The following is a 22,704-nucleotide window of genomic DNA, read 5'->3' as shown; positions in this document are numbered from 1 at the left end:
TGTGTTCAGACATGAAGACATCAGCAGACAGATATATAGTCTTACTTTCTCCACACTGGGGACAGGAGGAGAGTCCTGGTGAAGCAGACTGGTCCCAGTATGATGTGATGCACTGTCTGCAGAACCAGTGTCCACAGCTGGCAGAGACTGGATCCTTCAGGACGTCCTGACAGGAAACACAGCAGGACGGCTGCTCCTCCACAGAAACACGCCTCCTCTTCTTCTCTCTGTGAAGACATTTCTTTACAACTAAAACCATTTGTTGATTGTTTCTAAAAATCTCAAGATTTGGTCGACACTGTTGAGAAGCTCAGATCAGCTGACAGAGGACAGTAAAACTGTCTTTACTTTTCTGACTGAATTCAGCTTCAGTCTGGAATAAAGATGGTTATTTGTGTTATTTCAACTCTTCTGTTTAGTCAGTTTGAACCCGGAGTTAAAAGTGTTCTCAATAACTGTGGTCGACCACGATGACATGACTTTTAAGTATGACATGACTTTTTAACTATGACATGACTTTTAACTATGACCTGACTTTTAAAGGGGACATATTATGCAAAACTCACTTTTTCGTTGGTTTAGTGTGTATATTTGCGTATCCGGAGTGCCTCCCCACCCCTTAAGCGTGAGTTTCAACAACTAAGTCAATGTTTTGCACCGGCCGGAGTCAGGAAATTAGTCTCTAAACGAGCCATTTGGATTTTACCCGGACTGTTACTTAACAGGGAAACGCCACAGATGATGGAAGTGTAAGTATTTAAAAAACAGTATAGTTTGTGTTACTTTGGCCGTTTAGCACATGAGTTAATGCTAACCGTCGATGTAAATATGAGGCTGACCTAACGTTACATGTTATCAACGTTGGGCTTACTGGCCGTAGGATTCACGATAATGTTGAAGCTACCAAACGTTAATTTGTCATATTAACACTCTTTTAAAACATGACAGTGAACCGAGAAAATGAATTAGGATATTGAGATTTTATCGCTTCTAACCGGCCCGTGAACCACTGCTCGGCCGTGAACATGCGGAGGAGACGGTATGAAATGGTCTCAGTTATTCGCGGCCAGTGAGCTACGTTAATTCATTAGCAGGTTGTGCCTAGGAGTAACTTGGCAGTCGAACAACTTCCTGTGTGTTGGTATACATGTAATACGCTGGTGTGAGAGCCCAGACCTGAGAGCACCAACACGTTATCTGCAGTAAAGCAATCACTACTTTGTCTTGGAGCCGGAGACAGGGGTTACCTGCTACATGTCTGCTGTGCTACTATCAGTTATATGCAGGCATGGACACAGAAAAGTTGATTCGCAAATGTGTATAGCTCGTTGCCATGGTCACGCGATGCCGTCCTCACGTCTTCCGCCCGGCAGGAAGAGGTGGGCGGCGCACGCAGTAGCTCATTAGCATTAAAGGGAAAGGCACTCAAACCAGCCGCTTAGAGCAGCGCTGTGAAACTGGTGTGTAAACACCCTGCTGTGCTCAATCCTTTGTTTTTTTCGACCAAAGCAAGTTACTATCATTCCATTTAGACATCAAGGAACCATGTCAACAAGCAGAAATGAGCATAATATGTCACCTTTAACTATGAGATGACTTTTAACTATGATATGTCTTTTAACTATGAGATGACTTTTAACTATGACATGTTTTTTTTGACTATGAAATTATTTTTAACTGACTTCTGGTTATGGTGGCGACTGGCGGTAGCATAATCTGTGAGCTCCCAGAGGGTCCAGTACTGTCCCCATTTTTGAGTATTTTACGCACCAATTTTATCATAAATCATGTGGGGAAGTATAAATTAAGGAAGGCTGAGACCACAGAAAATCAGGACAGAACGACAAACGAAGAAATTGCGACAGGAGACGCTGTTGGCACAAATTAAGCTTGCGAGCACGTGGACATGGGTGCTCTGCGCGCCAGCATCAGTACTGTCCACACTGAAATAAAGGCAGGACACAAGGACATGAAGAAGGAACTAGACTGTTTCTGCGAGTCAATTAAAAGAGACATGAAGGAAGAGTTTGGGAACTTTAAAGAAGAAGTTAACCAGAAGCTGAGTGAGATCGGGGCAGAGCTGAGGAACACGGAGGCCAGAATGGATGAAGTGGAGAACCGAGTGGCCGAGGTGGAAGAGTAGAATACTAATGCTAAAGACGAGCTTCTACAAACTCTGCAGGAACAAGAGCGCGTCCGGTCCAAACTGATAGACTTAGAAGCAGAAATAACCTCCGCCTTTTTGGGATCTCTGAGGGGGAGGAGGGGGAAAATGCATGTGAGTTTCTGGAGAAGTTTATCAAGTCCGAGGTATCGCTCCCTGACATCGACTTTAAAATACAACGCTGTCACAGATCACTCGGACCAAAGCCACCCGCACAAGCCACCCCGAGATCCATGATCGTGTGCTTCCTCACCTACAGAACCAAGGAACTGGTGCTGAACACCGCATGGAGAAAGAAAGAAAAAGGTAAACCTCAACGGAAAAGAGTTTATTTCGACCACGATTACCCGGTAGAAATTATGAAGAAAAGAAAGGAATATGCGCCGCTGAGGAAGGTGCTAAAGGAAAAGGGACTCAGGTTCCAGACACTGGCGCCACAAAACTCTGAGTCTTTTATGAAGAAGGACCTACAACATACAACAACGCAAAAGAGGTGTCGGAGGAAATATGGAGGAAAGGGATTTTAACACCTGATGAACAAACCACGAGGGTTCAACAGCTGTCAGCACACACCGGGCTAGCGCAGATGAGACACCCCGCGGGAGACTGGAGGAGCTCTCCTGGGGGACCCGCGGGTCCACAAAACATCGGAACCGGATTGCGGACATCGAACGAGCCCGGGAAAAGCTCCGGAGATTTCAACGCTCTCTGCACTCAAGGAAAATAAGACTTGAGGTGTACTCGTGAGTAGTTATCAGTTATCAGAGACAACTAGAGAGGGAAATAAAAAAGAGTCCGATTGGAGCTTGACCTTGAAAACGTGCGTATGTTTAAGCCGCTTTAACAAGCTGCCCTATGGTTAAATAGTGTTTGAATATTAGTTCTGTCCCTTTATGTATATTCGTAACATGGTTATAGGATTAAGTGTTCTTAGCACTAAGTATTAACAATATTATTGGGACCGCATAATCTGGGGGAGGAAAGGACAGTGTACATTTAACAATTGACTACTTTTTCACATTCAACTCGGACAGACAGAATCATAAATTGCGAAACAGGGAATAAAGACATATCAGACCATACAGGTGTGTATCTATCCCTACACCTGGACACAGAAGTTAAAAATACAACATGGAGACTTAACGCCAGCATATTAAATGACCCATCATGTAAAAAACATATTGAAAAAGAATGTGAAGATTACTTAAACACAACGACAAAGATGAAGTATCCACAAGTAACGTGTGGGATGCAGCCAAAGCAGTAATCAGGGGAAAACTCATAATGTGGTCTTCTATTAAAAGACCAAGAAATTAAACATATGGAACGTAACGACCCCCGATTATTAGAGCAGATAAAAGTGACTAGACAAAACTTGAACAAAATATATGACAATCAAGAGGAGATGAAAATTAGATTTGCCAAACAAAGGTATTATGACAATTGGCCAAGAGATAAAAAACTATATGCTTGGAGGATAAGAAGGCAACAGGATGAAAGGTCCATTCATAAAATCAAAGATACATGATCTGGTAAAATGTGTAACAAGCTAAAAGAAATACAACACTGCTTTGAAAATTATGATAAGGGCTTGTACACACAACTGATAGTGTAGATTCTGCAAGTATTACACATTTTTTGAACTCACTGGACCTGCCATCCAATGGAACAGAACCGAATAAAATAATGACAGGTGAGATAATGAAACAAGAATTAGATAATGCCATATCGAGACTCAAAACAAATAAAATGCCAGGCGGCATGGATACCCAGCTGAATGGTACAAAACATTCAGAGAGATACTAACACCAGTATTATTGAAATGCTTCAATTTTACGCTTAAAGGTGGAGAAACACCAACACCCTGGAGACAAGCAATAATTTCCATAATCCCAAAGATGGGTAAAGATAAATCTGAGTGTAGTTCGTAAAGACCCATATCAATACTAAATTTAGACTACAGACTAACTAACTAACTACATTTGATTCCGTAGGCTGGGAATATTTATATTTAACACTGCAAAGATTTGGCTTTAACAACTCAGTAATTCTATTATTAAAAGAACTTATATAACTCCCCTACAGCCAGAATGAATAAAAATGGCAGTCTAACTAACTCTGTGCCTCTTGTAAGGGGTTGCAGGCAAGGTTGTCCCTTAAGTCCGGCCCTGTTCGCTTTGTTTATAGAGCCACTTGCACAAGCAATCAGGGAAGATCAAGCATCAAACATTTGGTTATTATTCAGGTTATAAATTAAATATACACAAAACACAAGTCATTTCATATAATTACACACCCGCTGCACAAAATCCTTATAACTTCAACTGGGACAATGATATTAAATACCTGGGGATTAATATTCCAAAAGATTTATCCAACATTTATTCAATAAATGACTAATTACTAACAGACAGACCCTGTTGCATAATTAGGATGAACATTTTACCACGACTACTTATTCTCTTTCAATCAATACCTGTAGAAATACCTACAAAAAAATGTATTGAGTGGAGAAGAATGTTTTCATATGGAAAGGCCTAAAACAAGGATCAGATCAAATACATTGCAACTGCCCAAAAAAATTGGGATTGTCTCTGCCGAATGTGGAGAACTATTATAAATCAGCACAATTGAGATATTTGATTTATTAGTGCAACTACAATGCTTAATGGGAAAATCTAGATCTAAACCAACTGAATATACCACTCAAGCATTACTTGGAGATAAAAATGGTTACTCTTTGCATAAAGAAAACCTAAATTGCTGGACAAAAACACCCTTAAACGTTTGGTTTGGTAAATGTGGTGAATTAAAATAGGAAAATGAAATGAAATTGTTATGATGGGTGGCACGTGATCAAGATTTTAAACCTGCTCAGATGGATGGGCGATTTAAATTGTTTACAGTCGCAAAATGGGATTTCCACACTTTATATTAAATCTAAATGGGAGAAAGAAGCTAAAGTAACCATCTCACAAGAGGATTGGCTGAACATTTGTGAAACCCACAATGGAGGGAATTCACATGGAAAAATATGATTTGATTTTTCATCACTCCAAAAATAAAGCTACTTCAGAGAGGTTGGCCAGCATGTGGACAGTGTTGGAGACAGTGTGGAAACTCCGAGGTGGATCATTTCCACATCTTCATCTTCTTTACTGGTTGTACTGGTTCAAATAGTAGGAAAAATTAACTCAATAATGGGTTTCGAAATTAAACATGATTTCTGTACAATTTATCTTGGGAATATCTCACCCACAATTAATTCTACCCATAAGTATCTGATTAAAATAATGTTGTCAGCTAGTAAGAAAGCTATAACGAGAAGATGGCTAAATAAAGAGCCCCCAACAAGAGGGGAATGGATTGGAATAGTAAAAGAGATATATAACATGGAAAGGCTACCTTTTTCCCCGAATCCCTGTCTGGACAAACTCACTAATAACTGGAGGAAATGGACAAAATACATTGATACAGTGGCTCGTGTGTAATTGATGAAAATGTTTATATATATATATGTGTGTGTGTGTAAAGATACGGAGGGATGTACGTGTGGGTGCTGTATGTATGCAGAAGTGTAGGTGTCTGTGTAGTTATATACATAAAGTGTGTGCTTATAGGAACATGTTTGTGACCCGTATGTGTGCTTCTCGGATGCCACAGCCCTCTCTGCTGTACACCGAGGGTACCAACAACCGGATGCTGGACTTCTGTCTTTGACTTTTAATGGTAAGGCACTCTCTCACTGTGGTCACACAAAAAGAAACAAGTTATCGAATAAAGGAAGATGACCTGATGTAAAGTGCATGAAGGACACAGAGGCAGACTGATACGAGGCAGCTCCGGGGTTTGACTCCCTCCCTCTGGCTGTAAGAGCGACAACAAAGGGACTCATTGACCTAACCTTTTATTTTATTGTTTTATTCATTTTGTTATTTTTATTTTTTCTGATACAAGTCTGTGCTTTCTTATTTTATATTCTGTAAGTGCTAATATGTATAAAACAATTAAAAATAAAGTTTAAAAAAAGAAATTATTCTCAACTATAAAATGACTTTTTAAGACTTTGTACCTATGAAATGAAGCATACATGTATGGACCCATATAGTCGACTATTCTGATATTGGTTCGTCTGGTAGGAATTTGGTTTTCAATTTCATGATTAATTTTTTTTGTTGCTATTTTCTTCATAAATATTGACTATCAATAAAGTTGATCTACAAACTAGCTCATCAATATGCACAACAGGTGCACACCGATGAAGTTTCCCATACGTTCATGTATTTGTTGCAGACCGACACAATATCAAAAGGCTGCCACCCTCTCACTCACACACACATGACAGTGTTTCCCACACATAGACTTTACTTGGGCGGGCCAACAAGGTATATTAACGGCCACTAAAGTTTATCTGATGACCCATTTTAGCATTTTGTAAGTGTGAGAGAACAACAGCATTCGTAATGGTTTAACAAGAGGACAATCTCCCCTCGCTCTCCCCTCCTGTACTTCTACCTGCTCTGCACAGAAAAGAGAGAGAGACGTTCTCCAGAAATACCGTCAGCAGTTTGTGGCTGTTAAACCCAGATTAAGATCATCTCAGTTTGAAACAGTATCTGCAGGAATAGTTCTTTAAGAGAACATTTTGTCTTCATCCTCAAAGCATCATCTTCATCAGGTCAGTTTACAGTAAGAACAGTCTCTTACTCTGAGTCTGATGGTCCAGGTTCATTACTGAAGTCTGGAGGAGGATCGTTGGACCGGTCACTCTTCATAGACAGACAGCTGGATCCTGGAGACTCTGCTCTCTGTCTGTTGGACTGAACTCTGCAAACACCAACATGTTTGTATTGATATCTCATGAATCTTTGAGAAATTCTCTGATGACAAAGTCATTTAAGAAGCTCTAAACACACAAACTACTGCTACTGTTGATGAAAAGGAGCTTTCAAAGTCTCCATTTGTCCTCTTAGATCAGATTTCAGCTTTTTAGGAGACTGACAGCTGCCACAAATAGTAAGAGGAACATGAGCCGTGAAAAGTCTGTTAGATTTAGGTAGAAAATACATTTTACATGAATTTTGAATATAAAAATACAAAATCAACAAAACAAAGCACGTTAGTGAGAGAGGGAACAGAACAAAGTCACATAAATGAGTTAGTATCAGGTGTCTTACTCTGAGTCTGATGGTCCAGGTTCATTACTGAAGTTTAGAGGAGGACCTTTGGACCGGTCACTCTTCATAGACAGACAGCTGGATCCTGGAGACTCTGCTCTGTCCTCCTCCTCCTTCACACAAACACTCATCTTCTGCTCTGAAGTCAGTCTGAGAGGTGAAACAGTAGCTGTGAGCTCAGGACACAAGAATCAGGAAACAAGTTTGTGCAAGAGTCGCACAAGACCGAGAGAGCAGGAAGTAACACACACTCTCTCCCCTTCACACACACATTATACAGTATAATAAAAGCAGCCAGAAGTCCACCTGGTCACTTTTCTTCACACCTGTGCTTGTTTTCTTGGGTTACTGGAGGTTTAAAGAGGATTATTCAGCCAATCAGGACTTTGTGTCCACAGATGAATCAAAGTGTTGAGTTCACTCCAACATTTCTTTCCTCCACAGTCCACAGGGAGAAAACTGACTCACAGTAAGTAAAGTCACAGTAAATAATCACAATGTGTTGTTAACACTCACTCTGCCTCAGACTCCAGCTGCTCTCCTTCTGCTCTGCATCTTAAAATGGAGTCTGACTGAACACTTTCACTTTCAGGGTTCCTCCCTGTGTGTGTGTGTGTGTGTGTGTGTGTGTGTGTGTGTGTGTGTGTGTGTGTGTGTGTGTGTGTGTGATGACGTCCTTGGCTCCTCCCTGTTCTCATGTTCTTCTTCTGATTTTATGACTTTAAAGGTGCATACCGCCACCTATTGTCCCGGAGTATGTAGCCTGGAGATGATGAAAACTGAGCCTTTCAGGTTTCTTAGCAGATGTTTCACAGAAGTCCACTGCTCTTCTGTTGCCTCAGAAAAATACTGCGACAGTTTGCTGACAACAAAGCTCAGCTGGGGTCTTGTACATGTAGTTGGACAGATCAGGCTGCCGGCTGCCTCTGGATTTTCTGACATCACTCATGTTTTCTGCATCATCAGTGTAGTTCAGTTTCTGTTCACAAGGTGTCGCTCTAGGTTCACAGTTTTGCATGTTAAACCTTTCAAGTGCTTTTTCAACACATTTCTTTTGTGACATTGTTACACATCCATCACTCAGCTCAAAGTCGATGCCAAGAAAACGTCTCAGTTCTCCTCAGCCTTTCATTTTGAATCTTGCTGTGAGCGTCTCCTTCACAACTTTTAGTGCATCTCCATCACTGGCAGCAATGATTACATCATCAACCCATATTATTATGATCACCTTCTCATTCCCTGTTTCCCTTGTGTAAACACAATGATCAGCAGGGTTTTGTACTAAATGCTTCTCACTTAGATAATCATGTAGCGTCTTGTTCCAGTCTCTGCCGGACTGTTTCAGCCCATAAAGTGACTTCTCTAGCTATTGTAGTCCAGGCCACTTTGTGACTCTACCCTTCAGCCACACTGATAGACAACAGATTTACTGATGTCACAGACAACAATGCAATAAGTGGATTACTGATCAGTGATGTCAGTGAGCAGCTACCAGTGTTTACAGTGTGTGACAGTGACGACAAGAAGGAAAAGCAGGACATTAAACTGGAGCACAGACGAGTCAGGACAGAGGAGTCAACGAACGCTTTAAAACATGAATTACTAAACCAAAACTGGGAAATATTATATAAAGAAGAAAACCTTGACAAAGCGTATGAAATATTCTTAAGAGTATTCAAATTGTTATCTGATAAAAAAAACTGTCCAATAAAACAAATCAATAAAAAATTACAAATTGTCTGCAGAAAGAAAAATACACTATATAGAGAATTCATAAAACAGAACCAAAGAGGCAGAAAATAAATATAAACAATATAAAGTTCACTAATATTGTGAGAATTAGTAGGAAGGAATATTATAGCAGTCTATGAGATAATAATAAAAAACAATATTAAAGGTATATGGAATATATTAAACAGTGTTGTTGGAAATGGTTCTAGACAAGTTAATGACCATCAGGACTTTGTTGATAATGATTATTAACAATATGGATGATGTAGTTAATGGTTTCAATAATTAAAACTGGCAGGAAAAATCCCTGATTCTGTGACATCTGAAGAGAAAAATGTTGATTTGATGTAAAATAATCCTGACTCAGTGTTTCTGACAGCAGTGGAAGAGAGCCAAACTGTACAGATTGTTCACAAATGTAAAAACCAAACTTCCACTGACTGAAATGACACTGACATGAGAAGAGTTTTAAAACATCATTGAGGGAATTGCTAAACCACTAACACACATCTGTAACTTCTCACTCCAAACTGGTAAATTCCCAGTAAATTGAAGATAACAGAAGTCACAGCTGTACAGAACTGGAGACAAACACCACTTCACAGATTACAGGCCTGTTTCTCTGCTTCCTCAGTTTGACTCAATCTGATAAAAACTCTTTGTTGACGGACGGAACAACTTCATCAATGATTTACTAACTGACAGTCGATACGGATTCAGATCCAACAGATCAACATCTTCAGCAGTCACTGAACTTATTGAAGAAATCACAAGCTGCTTAGACCAAAAGAAATATTTATTGATCTGAAGAAAGCATCGGATACAATCAATCCTGACAGATGGATTAATAAAGTGGAGCGGTGTGGTATCAGAGGGGTTGTTCTGAACTGGCTGAGAAGCTCTCTAGACAACAGCAACAGTTTGTGAAGATGGTGAGGACGTGTGGTCATGTTGGGACATTGCTTGTGGAGTCCACCAGGGGTCAGTGTTGGGGCCACGTCTCTTCATACTCTACATTAATGACACATGTCAAACATCAACATTAGTTATTTGCAGATGACACAAACATGTTTTGTCCTGGAGAGGATTTGCAGCAGATTCTGAAGTTGATCACATCTGAAATGAGCAAATTAAAAAGCTGCTTTGACAGAAATCAATTATGTTGTATTATCATGTTGTTTGAAAACTGTGAATGAAATAATCAAGTACAGGTGAAGATAGATGGTGTGAACATTGAAAGAGTGCATGTAAATACATTTCTGGGTGTGATAATAGAGCACAACATCTGCTGGAAACCTCACATAAAACATGTTCAATCTAAAGTGTCAGGAAGCGTCTCAGTCCTGTGTGAGACAAAGCTCGTACTGGATCACAAACCACTGCACATTCTCTACTGTTCACTGGTCTGACCATGTTTAAATGACTGTGTGGAGGTCTGAGGGGAAACACCTACAGAAGATCACTGCAACCACTGTTCACACTTCAACAAAGAGCCGTAAGAACAGTTCATGACGTCAGATATTATCATCACACTGACTGATTGTTTTTAAATTCACGTGTGATAAAGTTCATCCATCTGGTTGAATATCAAACTGCACAAATAATGTATGAAGCAAGAAACAAACTACTACCAGGTAATATTCAGACACTGTTTCTTTGATAGAGAGGGGGGTTATATTTCTAGGAAGAAGGCGACGTCCAACAATGATCCAGTTCAAAACAAGGTACAAGGTGATGATTTTCAAAAGGTCCAGGGACGAGGGAGGGCTTTAAAATTCACCAGGTGTCTTCATGCATGTGATGTATGCATGTGTTTGTGTGCAGGAAATATTAATATGTTATGAAATATACATTTATAACTTTTATAATAAGATACAGAAACTTGGTCAATGTATATATATTGTGTATATTATATTATAAACTATGTATGTATATTTGTATTTGTGTGTGAGTGTGTGTGTACATAGATGTGTGAGTATGTAGGTGTGTATATGTACATGTGTTCAGTACATTTGTATATATGCATTTATGGGTGTGTATGTAATATATTTGTATATAATATGTGATGATTAATTGTACATGTAGTATATTGAATTGTATATAGTTAGATGGGAGCGTACGAAGGTTCACAGGTTCAGGAATGGAAGTAAATTGATTGTGATTAATTAGTGAGTTGTGGAGAAGAGGGAGGATTAAATAAGTGTTTAGCATCAAGAAGACACTGTAGATGCTCTGATTGTACCTGATTACAACAAACGCTTATCAATCAATCAATCAATCAATCAATAGATTTCAAATAAAATAGAAAAAAACAAAAACTTGACTCTTTTCACTAAATAGTGTGAAATCAGCAATATTACAGCAGCAGAAAGGATTGCAAAGATAGAGAGCATCAATTAAAATCAGTGGTAATAAATAACTATGAGAAAGATTATACGTATAAATATGAGTAAAACAAGCAGCAACAATATAAACAATATGAATAAGAAAGAAAAATATTGACACTACCGGGATAATAGATGGTGTATTTTTTTCCCCCTGACTACGGGAGGTACTGCGCTGTTCGTCAGAAGACTCCGTCTGCGTGCATATCTAACGTAGAGCATAAATGAGCCTTTAGTCAGCGGGTCGGGTGTGTAAAAAGTAAAGCGTCATCTCATCAGCCTGTCATATTAGCAGGAATGTTCATTTTGGAGCGATGTTGAACTTTAAAGCCTTTGTCGGTCCACAGCAATGACATGCCGGTGTTATTGTCACAGTTATGTTGTCATAAACAGAACAAACCTGCTGTTAGATCCCGAGTTTACCCCTGTTCAGGAGGTACTGGACCAGCCCTCCATCTAAAGGGTCAGGTCCCTAAACCTACAAGGTGTTGCTTCAATATGGATTTAAATAGGGACTGCTTAAGCTGGTAGCGAGGAGACTCTCCCAGCTTCTCACTGTCTGAACATCTACCCTGCGTCCTCTGGTGTAGCACCTGACATGAACAGCCCTCGAGTCAGATACAGTCACCAGCACGCACATTAACAGCAGCTCTCCTCTCAATGATCTGATCACTTGGTCTGGTGCTAGGATGAGTTTTTGGGGCTTTTTGTAAACAAGGGTCAGTTAAATTTAGCTGACGAGAGTAACGTTTAAGAACCTTTAAGATATGTTGCACACTTATCACCTAACTTCTTACTTCCATCAAAGAGACATAAAATCAGTGTCCACAACTTCTTATTTAACTACAGCTGAAGGTTTATTACAAAGTTTATCAAAAGCAAAGCATACAGCTCAATCTTATCTCAATTACTATCAATCATTATCAAGAATACCTGTTGAAAAAGATCACAACTCTGTATATTATAAAGATTAATCTAAAAGAGCTGAGGCTGGTTGAAATACTTAGATGTAGTAGAGATTGAGAGGGTCAGGCCTTCCAGTAAGTCTTTCCCTTCCTGCTGAAAGTACAAATCTTCTTGGTGAATCAAGAACCCGTCCCAAGTCCAAACTTCATGCCAGCAGAGTGAGCGAAAGAGACTCCAAAATCAAAATTATAATCCACAGTTGGTTTGAAAATGGTCAGTCCTCCTTGTGCTCTGTTGTCCTCGGATCCAACTGTGAATCTCCTGAAGTCCATTCTGCGATGAATGAATGGGTTAATCCAAGGAAGGAGAGCGGAGGAAGAACATGGTCTCCTCTGTTGCTGTGTTTTTTTAGACTCTCTCAGCTGGTCATCTATTGCTTCAGACGGAGACTAGTCAGGACAACAATCATAACACATCTGATTATAAATACAATACACTAATAGCAGAGCTCTTATATTCTTAATCACTGTCAGGACTAGGTATAATGTCCTTCAACTTGCCGATGCTGTATGGCAGGTGTGTAGGGATCTCAACTCTGCTGACACTGCAGAGTCACTTTGTGTTCAGGGTATCTGAGTGAATCAAAAACAGAAAAACGGAATCCAGACTCTGGTCCAGGTCCAGGTTCCAGGTGGAGGAGGTGTCTGAGTGTGGAGCAGAAGGAGTGGAGGAGTGTCAGTGTGTCTGCAGAGACGGTGTAGAAGGACAGAGCAGCAGCAGAGCAGTCCAGATACACTGATGATACTGTCACATCCAGAGGAACACAGGGATGATGCTGGACTGGACAGTGGAGCTGATCCCAGAGCAGTTGACACTGCAGCACTGACATCATCTCCACGTGTTGTGATTGGTCCGTCAGTCACTGCTGGATGAAGCTCTCCTCTCCGCCCAGTCAGAGCCTCTCCACCCACCAGCTGATGGTGCTGCTTCAACCTCTCTGGATCATCAGGACACAGCTGATCCTCTCAACACCTCCACCTTTCTCATCACTCACTCTGACAGAGATCACCACCTCCACCTGATGAGAGAAGCAGAGAGACAGCAGAAGTGATACATGAGTGTCTACAGAGACTCCCTCCATCAGCTGTCAGTCAGTGATATAAAGACCAGCAGGACTTCAGTCCTGTTCAGACCACAAGTGGAGCAGCTGTGTAGCGTAGCCAGCTTCCTTCCAGCTCTCATGTTAACGTGTTGGAGTGAAGCTCACAGACCTGCAGACACATCAAGTGTGTTTACTCTGCAGGTTTCACTGAAGTACACAGTGAAATAAACTGCTCAGAGACCCTGAACGCATCATCACTGCAGAAACACTCTGATGATGATTCACTGCTGTTAAAAACCAGAGTCTCAGTCACACCTGAACATTTCATCTACTTTAAATATTACAAACATGTAAATATGGAGTCTGTTCTAAAAATATCTGGATAAAACTAAAGACAGATGGACAGATAAATATTTGATGTTAAAGCTCCTACATGTTCACACAAAGACTGAACAGTCAGCATCAGCTGTGGTTACTGGACTTCAGCAGAGGTTCTGGTCTGTGAGGAGACCACATGGTTACTAAATGTAACCGCGGTTCTCTGAAATAAGAGTCAGTGATTTGCAGGCTTCAGTCAGAGCGATCTGTACGGTGGCCCTGAAGGTCAAAACACAACCACACTTCAGATTATGGAAAAGGTGGGACGGTGTTCTTGTTTGTTATTGGACAGAACCAGAGTCTCTGGTGACAGTTTGATGTTTTGTGGGATGTTGTTGTGTTTTGACCTCCAGGGCCACCGTAGACCTGAGAGCTGTGACAAAGATGGACTGATCAGTTGTTCAGTGTTGAAATGAGAGAACAAAGATTTGATGCTACAACAGTTTGATGGATGAGGACACTGTCTCTACACATCCTGTGATGCTGTCAGCTGTGATCCAGCTTTACTTCCTGTACACATGAACACAACAACAACAGTCGTCTTCACTTCAACTCAAACACACGATCACAACAAGCTTCTGGCTCCTCTGATTGGCTGACTGTTCCCCCTCTATCTCTTTCTGTCCAATCCTGAAGCCTGTCACCGTTCTCCTCTCAGCTTCACTGAGGAAAGCAGGAAATACTGGATCTTTACTCTGATACTGACTGTGTTTATTACAATACTGCTGAAACCAGCATGGACTGACTCCAACTCTCTACTGACCTCAGAGTCTCCAGTCTGTAGTGTGGACTCTCCACAAGTTCAGACAGCAGCTTCACGTGTGAATCGTGCAGCTTGTTGTCTCTCAGCTCCAGCTCTCTCAGATGGGAGGGGTTGGACTTCAGAGCTGAGGCCAGAGAAGCACAGCTGATCTCTGACAAACTGCAGAGACGCAATCTGAATAAAAATAAATGATGAAACTTCACAATTTAAATATTCAGTCAGTATAAACGTCACAAAGCTTCATTAAAATGTAGTAAAAAGACAATTCTGAATATATTTGTTATTGTCCGATAGTTAAAATAGAGATTATTGAACTTTTCATTGTAGTATGTATTTTTCTCATCACTTTAAAATACATTTTAAAAAACATGATTTGTAATCGAAGATGAAAATCAATAGTTGAGGATGTTCAGAGTGAATTATTCATGTTGTTATATGAAGGTTTTAAATGTGCAGCTCAACACTGCTCTGCCACAGTCAATGGACTAAACCACAGAAGAAGAAAACAGACTTCAGCATTAAGATACTCAGTGTGGATCAGTATAATATCAGCTGATGTCTGCAGTTTAGTGTCAACACAACTTTCACATCATATTAATCTGAGCACAGAAGTAAAAAATGGTGTCTGACCTCAGAGTCTCCAGTCGACAGTTTGGACTCTTCAGTCCAGCAGAGAGAAGCTTCACTCCTGAATCCTGCAGCTTGTTGACACTCAGCTCCAGCTCTCTCAGATGGGAGGGGTTGGACTTCAGAGCTGAGGCCAGAGAAGCACAGCTGATCTCTGACAACCTGCAGCTCTCCAATCTGAATAAAGAATAAATGATGTAACTTTAAAAGACTTTAATGTTCCTGCTTGAAATCATTCAGTGTTTAATAATCTGTTCAGAGCTGAAGAAGGTTCAGAATGTAGACGTTTAGAAAATGAAGCTCCAAACACCTGAACCCAACAGGATGCAGGTTCAACACTGTCAAACACACAAAGTGAAACAGAGCTCTCATTAATATTAATGACAACGTGCTGCTGCTTCAATAAAGACGTAGTGATGTCACCTCTTAAACTCTGCAGCTCCACCAGAGGCTCCATCTGTACAAACTCATGTTGTGCAGCCAAATAAAAACCCACAGAAACTGATGGAACATTTGATTCTACTATTTAAAGTTCCTGTTATTGAGATAGTTGAATTCTGAGTCTCGTTCCCAACTCGTCAAATACTGACGCTTTGGGATTGTAGGTCGGGTCGGCCGCCTCCGAAAGCGTCAACAGTATGTGTGAGATAATTGTGTCACACTTATAATTCATCAGCAGTGTAATATTTTCATTGTTATTAAAGTTTGTCTTCAGAGTTTCACACATTCAACACGTGCAGTGTGTTGAATCAGAGATTACATCACACTCATGTGTCTTTTGTCCAACGTGACTTGAACATCATCCAACCTCCTTTTTTCAAAGATTCAACACTTTCTTTTCAGAGATTTAAATCTCTGCGGGGGGCCACACCTTTCTGATGTCAGATTAGGGGGTCTGTGTCCAACAACTTCTGTCACTTTACAAAAGTGACAAACAAACATTAACACCTTCCTCACTCTGTGATTGGTGAGCTGAGTGCAGGTGAGATAGAGCCCAGGTTTCAACTTCTCTCTCAGCTCTTTTTCATTTCTTACACAACTATTTCTGTCACTTTGAAATATGAACTGAGTGAAACACTACCAATGTCTTCCAGGAGAGAGCATGTGAGAAGTTACCTCCATATTTAACCCATTGTTGAGCCTCCAGCAGCTCTTGGCTCCACCTTTGGCTGTCTGAAACAGCTATGAACACGTTTAGCTTCACTGATGCACTGATCCCATGCTAAAAGGTGGAGCTAACACACTGCAGACCACTGATTGGTCAGTGGGAACAGCCAGAGTCGTCTCGTCCTCCACGCTCTGAAGTAACATTTCACTTTCTACCTTTCAGCAGTCTTCTGTCTCGCTGCCTGCAGCCTTTCTCAAGTAAAGCTAGTTTCATGTTGTGATAAACAACCACACGTGTGCTGTGTGTGCAGAGTGTGTGGTGGAGCAAGCGAGAGAGAGAGAGAGAGAGCAAAACATGTAAATTAATAACATTTTACAGAAACACAGAAACACATGAACTGACCTCAGAGTCTCCAGTCGACAGTTTGGACTCTCCAGTCCAGCAGAGAGAAGCTTCACTCCTGAATCCTGCAGCTCGTTGTACCTCAGCTCCAGCTGTCTCAGATGGGAGGGGTTGGACTTCAGAGCTGAGGCCAGAGAAGCACAGCTGATCTCTGACAACCTGCATCTCTCCAATCTGAATAAAGAATAAATTATGAAATTTCACAATTTAAATATTCAGTCAGTATAAACGTCACAAAGCTTCATTAAAATGTTGTAAAAAGACAATTCTGAATATATTTGTTATTGTCCGATAGTTAAAATAGAGATTATTGAACTTTTCATTGTAGTATGTATTTTTCTCATCACTTTGAAATACATTTTAAAAAACATGATTTGTAATCTAAGATGAAAATCAATAGTTGAGGATGTTCAGAGTGAATTATTCATGTTGTTATATGAAGGTTTTAAATGTGCAGCTCAACACTGCTCTGCCACAGTCAATGGACTAAACCACAGAAGAAGAAAACAGACTTTAGCATTAAGATACTCAGTGTGGATCAGTATAATATCAGCTGATGTCTGCAGTTTAGTGTCAACACAACTTTCACATCATATTAATCTGAGCACAGAAGTAAAAAATGGTGTCTGACCTCAGAGTCTCCAGTCGACAGTTTGGACTCTCCAGTCCAGCAGAGAGAAGCTTCACTCCTGAATCCTGCAGCTCGTTGTGACTCAGCTCCAGCTGTCTCAGATGGGAGGGGTTGGACTTCAGAGCTGAGGCCAGAGAAGCACAGCTGATCTCTGACAAACTGCAGCTCCTCAATCTGAATAAAGAATAAATGATGTCAGTTTAAAAGACTTTAATGTTCCTGCTTGAAATCATTCAGTGTTTAATAATCTGTTCAGAGCTGAAGAAGGTTCAGAATGTAGACGTTTAGAAAATGAAGCTCCAAACACCTGAACCCAACAGGATGCAGGTTCAACACTGTCAAACACACAAAGTGAAACAGAGCTCTCATTAATATTAATGACAACGTGCTGCTGCTTCAATAAAGACGTAGTGATGTCACCTCTTAAACTCTGCAGCTCCACCAGAGGCTCCATCTGTACAAACTCATGTTGTGCAGCCAAATAAAAACCCACAGAAACTGATGGAACATTTGATTCTACTATTTAAAGTTCCTGTTATTGAGATAGTTGAATTCTGAGTCTCGTTCCCAACTCGTCAAATACTGACGCTTTGGGATTGTAGGTCGGGTCGGCCGCCTCCGAAAGCGTCAACAGTATGTGTGAGATAATTGTGTCACACTTATAATTCATCAGCAGTGTAATATTTTCATTGTTATTAAAGTTTGTCTTCAGAGTTTCACACATTCAACACGTGCAGTGTGTTGAATCAGAGATTACATCACACTCATGTGTCTTTTGTCCAACGTGACTTGAACATCATCCAACCTCCTTTTTTCAAAGATTCAACACTTTCTTTTCAGAGATTTAAATCTCTGCGGGGGGCCACACCTTTCTGATGTCAGATTAGGGGGTCTGTGTCCAACAACTTCTGTCACTTTACAAAAGTGACAAACAAACATTAACACCTTCCTCACTCTGTGATTGGTGAGCTGAGTGCAGGTGAGATAGAGCCCAGGTTTCAACTTCTCTCTCAGCTCTTTTTCATTTGTTACACAACTATTTCTGTCACTTTGAAATATGAACTGAGTGAAACACTACCAATGTCTTCCAGGAGAGAGCATGTGAGAAGTTACCTCCATATTTAACCCATTGTTGAGCCTCCAGCAGCTCTTGGCTCCACCTTTGGCTGTCTGAAACAGCTATGAACACGTTTAGCTTCACTGATGCACTGATCCCACGCTAAAAGGTGGAGCTAACACACTGCAGACCACTGATTGGTCAGTGGGAACAGCCAGAGTCGTCTCGTCCTCCACGCTCTGAAGTAACATTTCACTTTCTACCTGTTCAGCAGTCTTCTGTCTCGCTGCCTGCAGCCTTTCTCAAGTAAAGCTAGTTTCATGTTGTGATAAACAACCACACGTGTGCTGTGTGTGCAGAGTGTGTGGTGGAGCAAGAGAGAGAGAGCAAAAAATGTAAATTAATAACATTTTACAGAAACACAGAAACACATGAACTGACCTCAGAGTCTCCAGTCGACAGTTTGGACTCTCCAGTCCAGCAGAGAGAAGCTTCACTCCTGAATCCTGCAGCTCGTTGTACCTCAGCTCCAGCTGTCTCAGATGGGAGGGGTTGGACTTCAGAGCTGAGGCCAGAGAAGCACAGCTGATCTCTGACAACCTGCATCTCTCCAATCTGAATAAAGAATAAATTATGAAATTTCACAATTTAAATATTCAGTCAGTATAAACGTCACAAAGCTTCATTAAAATGTTGTAAAAAGACAATTCTGAATATATTTGTTATTGTCCGATAGTTAAAATAGAGATTATTGAACTTTTCATTGTAGTATGTATTTTTCTCATCACTTTAAAATACATTTTAAAAAACATGATTTGTAATCGAAGATGAAAATCAATAGTTGAGGATGTTCAGAGTGAATTATTCATGTTGTTATATGAAGGTTTTAAATGTGCAGCTCAACACTGCTCTGCCACAGTCAATGGACTAAACCACAGAAGAAGAAAACAGACTTCAGCATTAAGATACTCAGTGTGGATCAGTATAATATCAGCTGATGTCTGCAGTTTAGTGTCAACACAACTTTCACATCATATTAATCTGAGCACAGAAGGAAAAAATGGTGTCTGACCTCAGAGTCTCCAGTCGACAGTTTGGACTCTCCAGTCCAGCAGAGAGAAGCTTCACTCCTGAATCCAGCAGCTCGTTGTAACTCAGCTCCAGTTCTCTCAGATGGGAGGGGTTGGACTTCAGAGCTGAGGCCAGAGAAGCACAGCTGATCTCTGACAAACTGCAGCTCCTCAATCTGAATAAAGAATAAATGATGTAACTTTAAAAGACTTTAATGTTCCTGCTTGAACTCATTCAGTGTTTAATAATCTGTTCAGAGCTGAAGAAGGTTCAGAATGTAGATGTTTAGAAAATGAAGCTCCAAACACCTGAACCCAACAGGATGCAGGTTCAACACTGTCAAACACACAAAGTGAAACAGAGCTCTCATTAATATTAATGACAACGTGCTGCTGCTTCAATAAAGACGTAGTGATGTCACCTCTTAAACTCTGCAGCTCCACCAGAGGCTCCATCTGTACAAACTCATGTTGTGCAGCCAAATAAAAACCCACAGAAACTGATGTAACATTTGATTCTGCTATTTAAAGCTCCTGTTATTAAGATAGTTGAATTCTGAGTCTCGTTCCCAACTCGTCAAATACTGACGCTTTGGGATTGTAGCTCGGGTCGGCCGGCCGCCTCCGAAAGCGTCAACAGTATGTGTGAGATAATTGTGTCACACTTATAATTCATCAGCAGTGTAATATTTTCATGTTATTAAAGTTTGTCTTCAGAGTTTCACACATTCAACACGTGCAGTGTGTTGAATCAGAGATTACATCACACTCATGTGTCTTTTGTCCAACGTGACTTCAACATCATCCAACCTCCTTTTTTCAAAGATTCAACACTTTCTTTTCAGAGATTTAAATCTCTGCGGGGGGCCACACCTTTCTGATGTCAGATTAGGGGGTCTGTGTCCAACAACTTCTGTCACTTTACAAAAGTGACAAACAAACATTAACACCTTCCTCACTCTGTGATTGGTGCTGAGTGCAGGTGAGACAGAGCCCAGGTTTCAACTTCTCTCTCAGCTCTTTTTCATTTGTTACACAACTATTTCTGTCACTTTGAAATATGAACTGAGTGAAACACTACCAATGTCTTCCAGGAGAGAGCATGTGAGAAGTTACCTCCATATTTAACCCATTGTTGAGCCTCCAGCAGCTCTTGGCTCCACCTTTGGCTGTCTGAAACAGCTATGAACACGTTTAGCTTCACTGATGCACTGATCCCACGCTAAAAGGTGGAGCTAACACACTGCAGACCACTGATTGGTCAGTGGGAACAGCCAGAGTCGTCTCGTCCTCCACGCTCTGAAGTAACATTTCACTTTCTACCTGTTCAGCAGTCTTCTGTCTCGCTGCCTGCAGCCTTTCTCAAGTAAAGCTAGTTTCATGTTGTGATAAACAACCACACGTGTGCTGTGTGTGCAGAGTGTGTGGTGGAGCAAGAGAGAGAGAGCAAAAAATGTAAATTAATAACATTTTACAGAAACACAGAAACACATGAACTGACCTCAGAGTCTCCAGTCGACAGTTTGGACTCTCCAGTCCAGCAGAGAGAAGCTTCACTCCTGAATCCTGCAGCTCGTTGTAACTCAGGTCCAGCTCTCTCAGATGGGAGGGGTTGGACTTCAGAGCTGAGGCCAGAGAAGCACAGCTGATCTCTGACAACCTGCAGCTCCTCAATCTGAATAAAGAATAAATGATGTAACTTTAAAAGACTTTAATGTTCCTGCTTGAAATCATTCAGTGTTTAATAATCTGTTCAGAGCTGAAGAAGGTTCAGAATGTAGACGTTTAGAAAATGAAGCTCCAAACACCTGAACCCAACAGGATGCAGGTTCAACACTGTCAAACACACAAAGTGAAACAGAGCTCTCATAAAATAAATATTAAAATGGATTTAAACATGTGAGAACAACAACAGTATGTGTGAAATAATTGTGTCACACTTATAATTCATCAGCAGTGTAATATTTTCATTGTTATTAAAGTTTGTCTTCAGAGTTTCACACATTCAACACGTGCAGTGTGTTGAATGAGAGATTACATCACACTCATGTGTCTTTTGTCCAACGTGACTTCAACATCATCCAACCTCCTTTTTTCAAAGATTCAACACTTTCTTTTCAGAGATTTAAATCTCTGCGGGGGGCCACACCTTTCTGATGTCAGATTAGGGGGTCTGTGTCCAACAACTTCTGTCACTTTACAAAAGTGACAAACAAACATTAACACCTTCCTCACTCTGTGATTGGTGAGCTGAGTGCAGGTGAGATAGAGCCCAGGTTTCAACTTCTCTCTCAGCTCTTTTTCATTTGTTACACAACTATTTCTGTCACTTTGAAATATGAACTGAGTGAAACACTACCAATGTCTTCCAGGAGAGAGCATGTGAGAAGTTCCCTCCATATTTAAACCATTGTTGAGCCTCCAGCAGCTCTTGGCTCCACCTTTGGCTGTCTGAAACAGCTATGAACACGTTTAGCTTCACTGATGCACTCATCCCATGCTAAAAGGTGGAGCTAACACACTGCAGACCACTGATTGGTCAGTGGGAACAGCCAGAGTCGTCTCGTCCTCCACGCTCTGAAGTAACATTTCACTTTCTACCTTTCAGCAGTCTTCTGTCTCGCTGCCTGCAGCCTTTCTCAAGTAAAGCTAGTTTCATGTTGTGATAAACAACCACACGTGTGCTGTGTGTGCAGAGTGTGTGGTGGAGCAAGAGAGAGAGAGAGAGAGAGAGAGCAAAACATGTAAATTAATAACATTTTACAGATACACAAAAACACATGAACTGACCTCAGAGTCTCCAGTCGACAGTTTGGACTCTCCAGTCCAGCAGAGAGAAGCTTCACTCCTGAATCCTGCAGCTCGTTGACACTCAGCTCCAGTTCTCTCAGATGGGAGGGGTTGGACTTCAGAGCTGAGGCCAGAGAAGCACAGCTGATCTCTGACAAACTGCAGCTCTCCAATCTGAATAAAGAATAAATGATGAAACTTCACAATTTAAATGTTCAGTCAGTATAAACGTCACAAAGCTTCATTAAAATGTTGTAAAAAGACAATTCTGAATATATTTGTTATTATCTGATAGTTAAAATAGAGATTATTGAACTTTTCATTGTAGTATGTATTTTTCTCATCACTTTGAAATACATTTTAAAAAACATGATTTGTAATCTAAGATGAAAATCAATAGTTGAGGATGTTCAG

The 22,704-nt window shown here is 40.7% G+C and overlaps 1 protein-coding gene across 1 annotated transcript in view; it reads right to left on the bottom strand.

The window, feature by feature from the left end:
- Positions 1-22,704, bottom strand: part of LOC141017747 (uncharacterized) — a 34,568-nt gene that overhangs the window by 2,925 nt on the left and 8,939 nt on the right. Inside the window, exons 6-13 of the mRNA XM_073492479.1 lie at positions 22,291-22,464; positions 21,002-21,175; positions 19,503-19,676; positions 17,374-17,547; positions 14,606-14,779; positions 7,342-7,491; positions 6,872-6,991; positions 46-227 (exon numbers count right to left, since the gene is read on the bottom strand). Of these exons, the coding sequence (XP_073348580.1) occupies positions 46-227; positions 6,872-6,991; positions 7,342-7,491; positions 14,606-14,779; positions 17,374-17,547; positions 19,503-19,676; positions 21,002-21,175; positions 22,291-22,464 (1,322 nt within the window). The remainder of the gene's footprint in view (positions 1-45; positions 228-6,871; positions 6,992-7,341; positions 7,492-14,605; positions 14,780-17,373; positions 17,548-19,502; positions 19,677-21,001; positions 21,176-22,290; positions 22,465-22,704) is intronic.

Source organism: Pagrus major, chromosome 22 (assembly GCF_040436345.1).
Source record: "Pagrus major chromosome 22, Pma_NU_1.0".
Lineage (NCBI taxonomy): Eukaryota > Metazoa > Chordata > Actinopteri > Spariformes > Sparidae > Pagrus > Pagrus major.
Note: the sequence above shows the minus strand (reverse complement) of the source record. Positions and strands in the feature narration are given on the sequence as shown.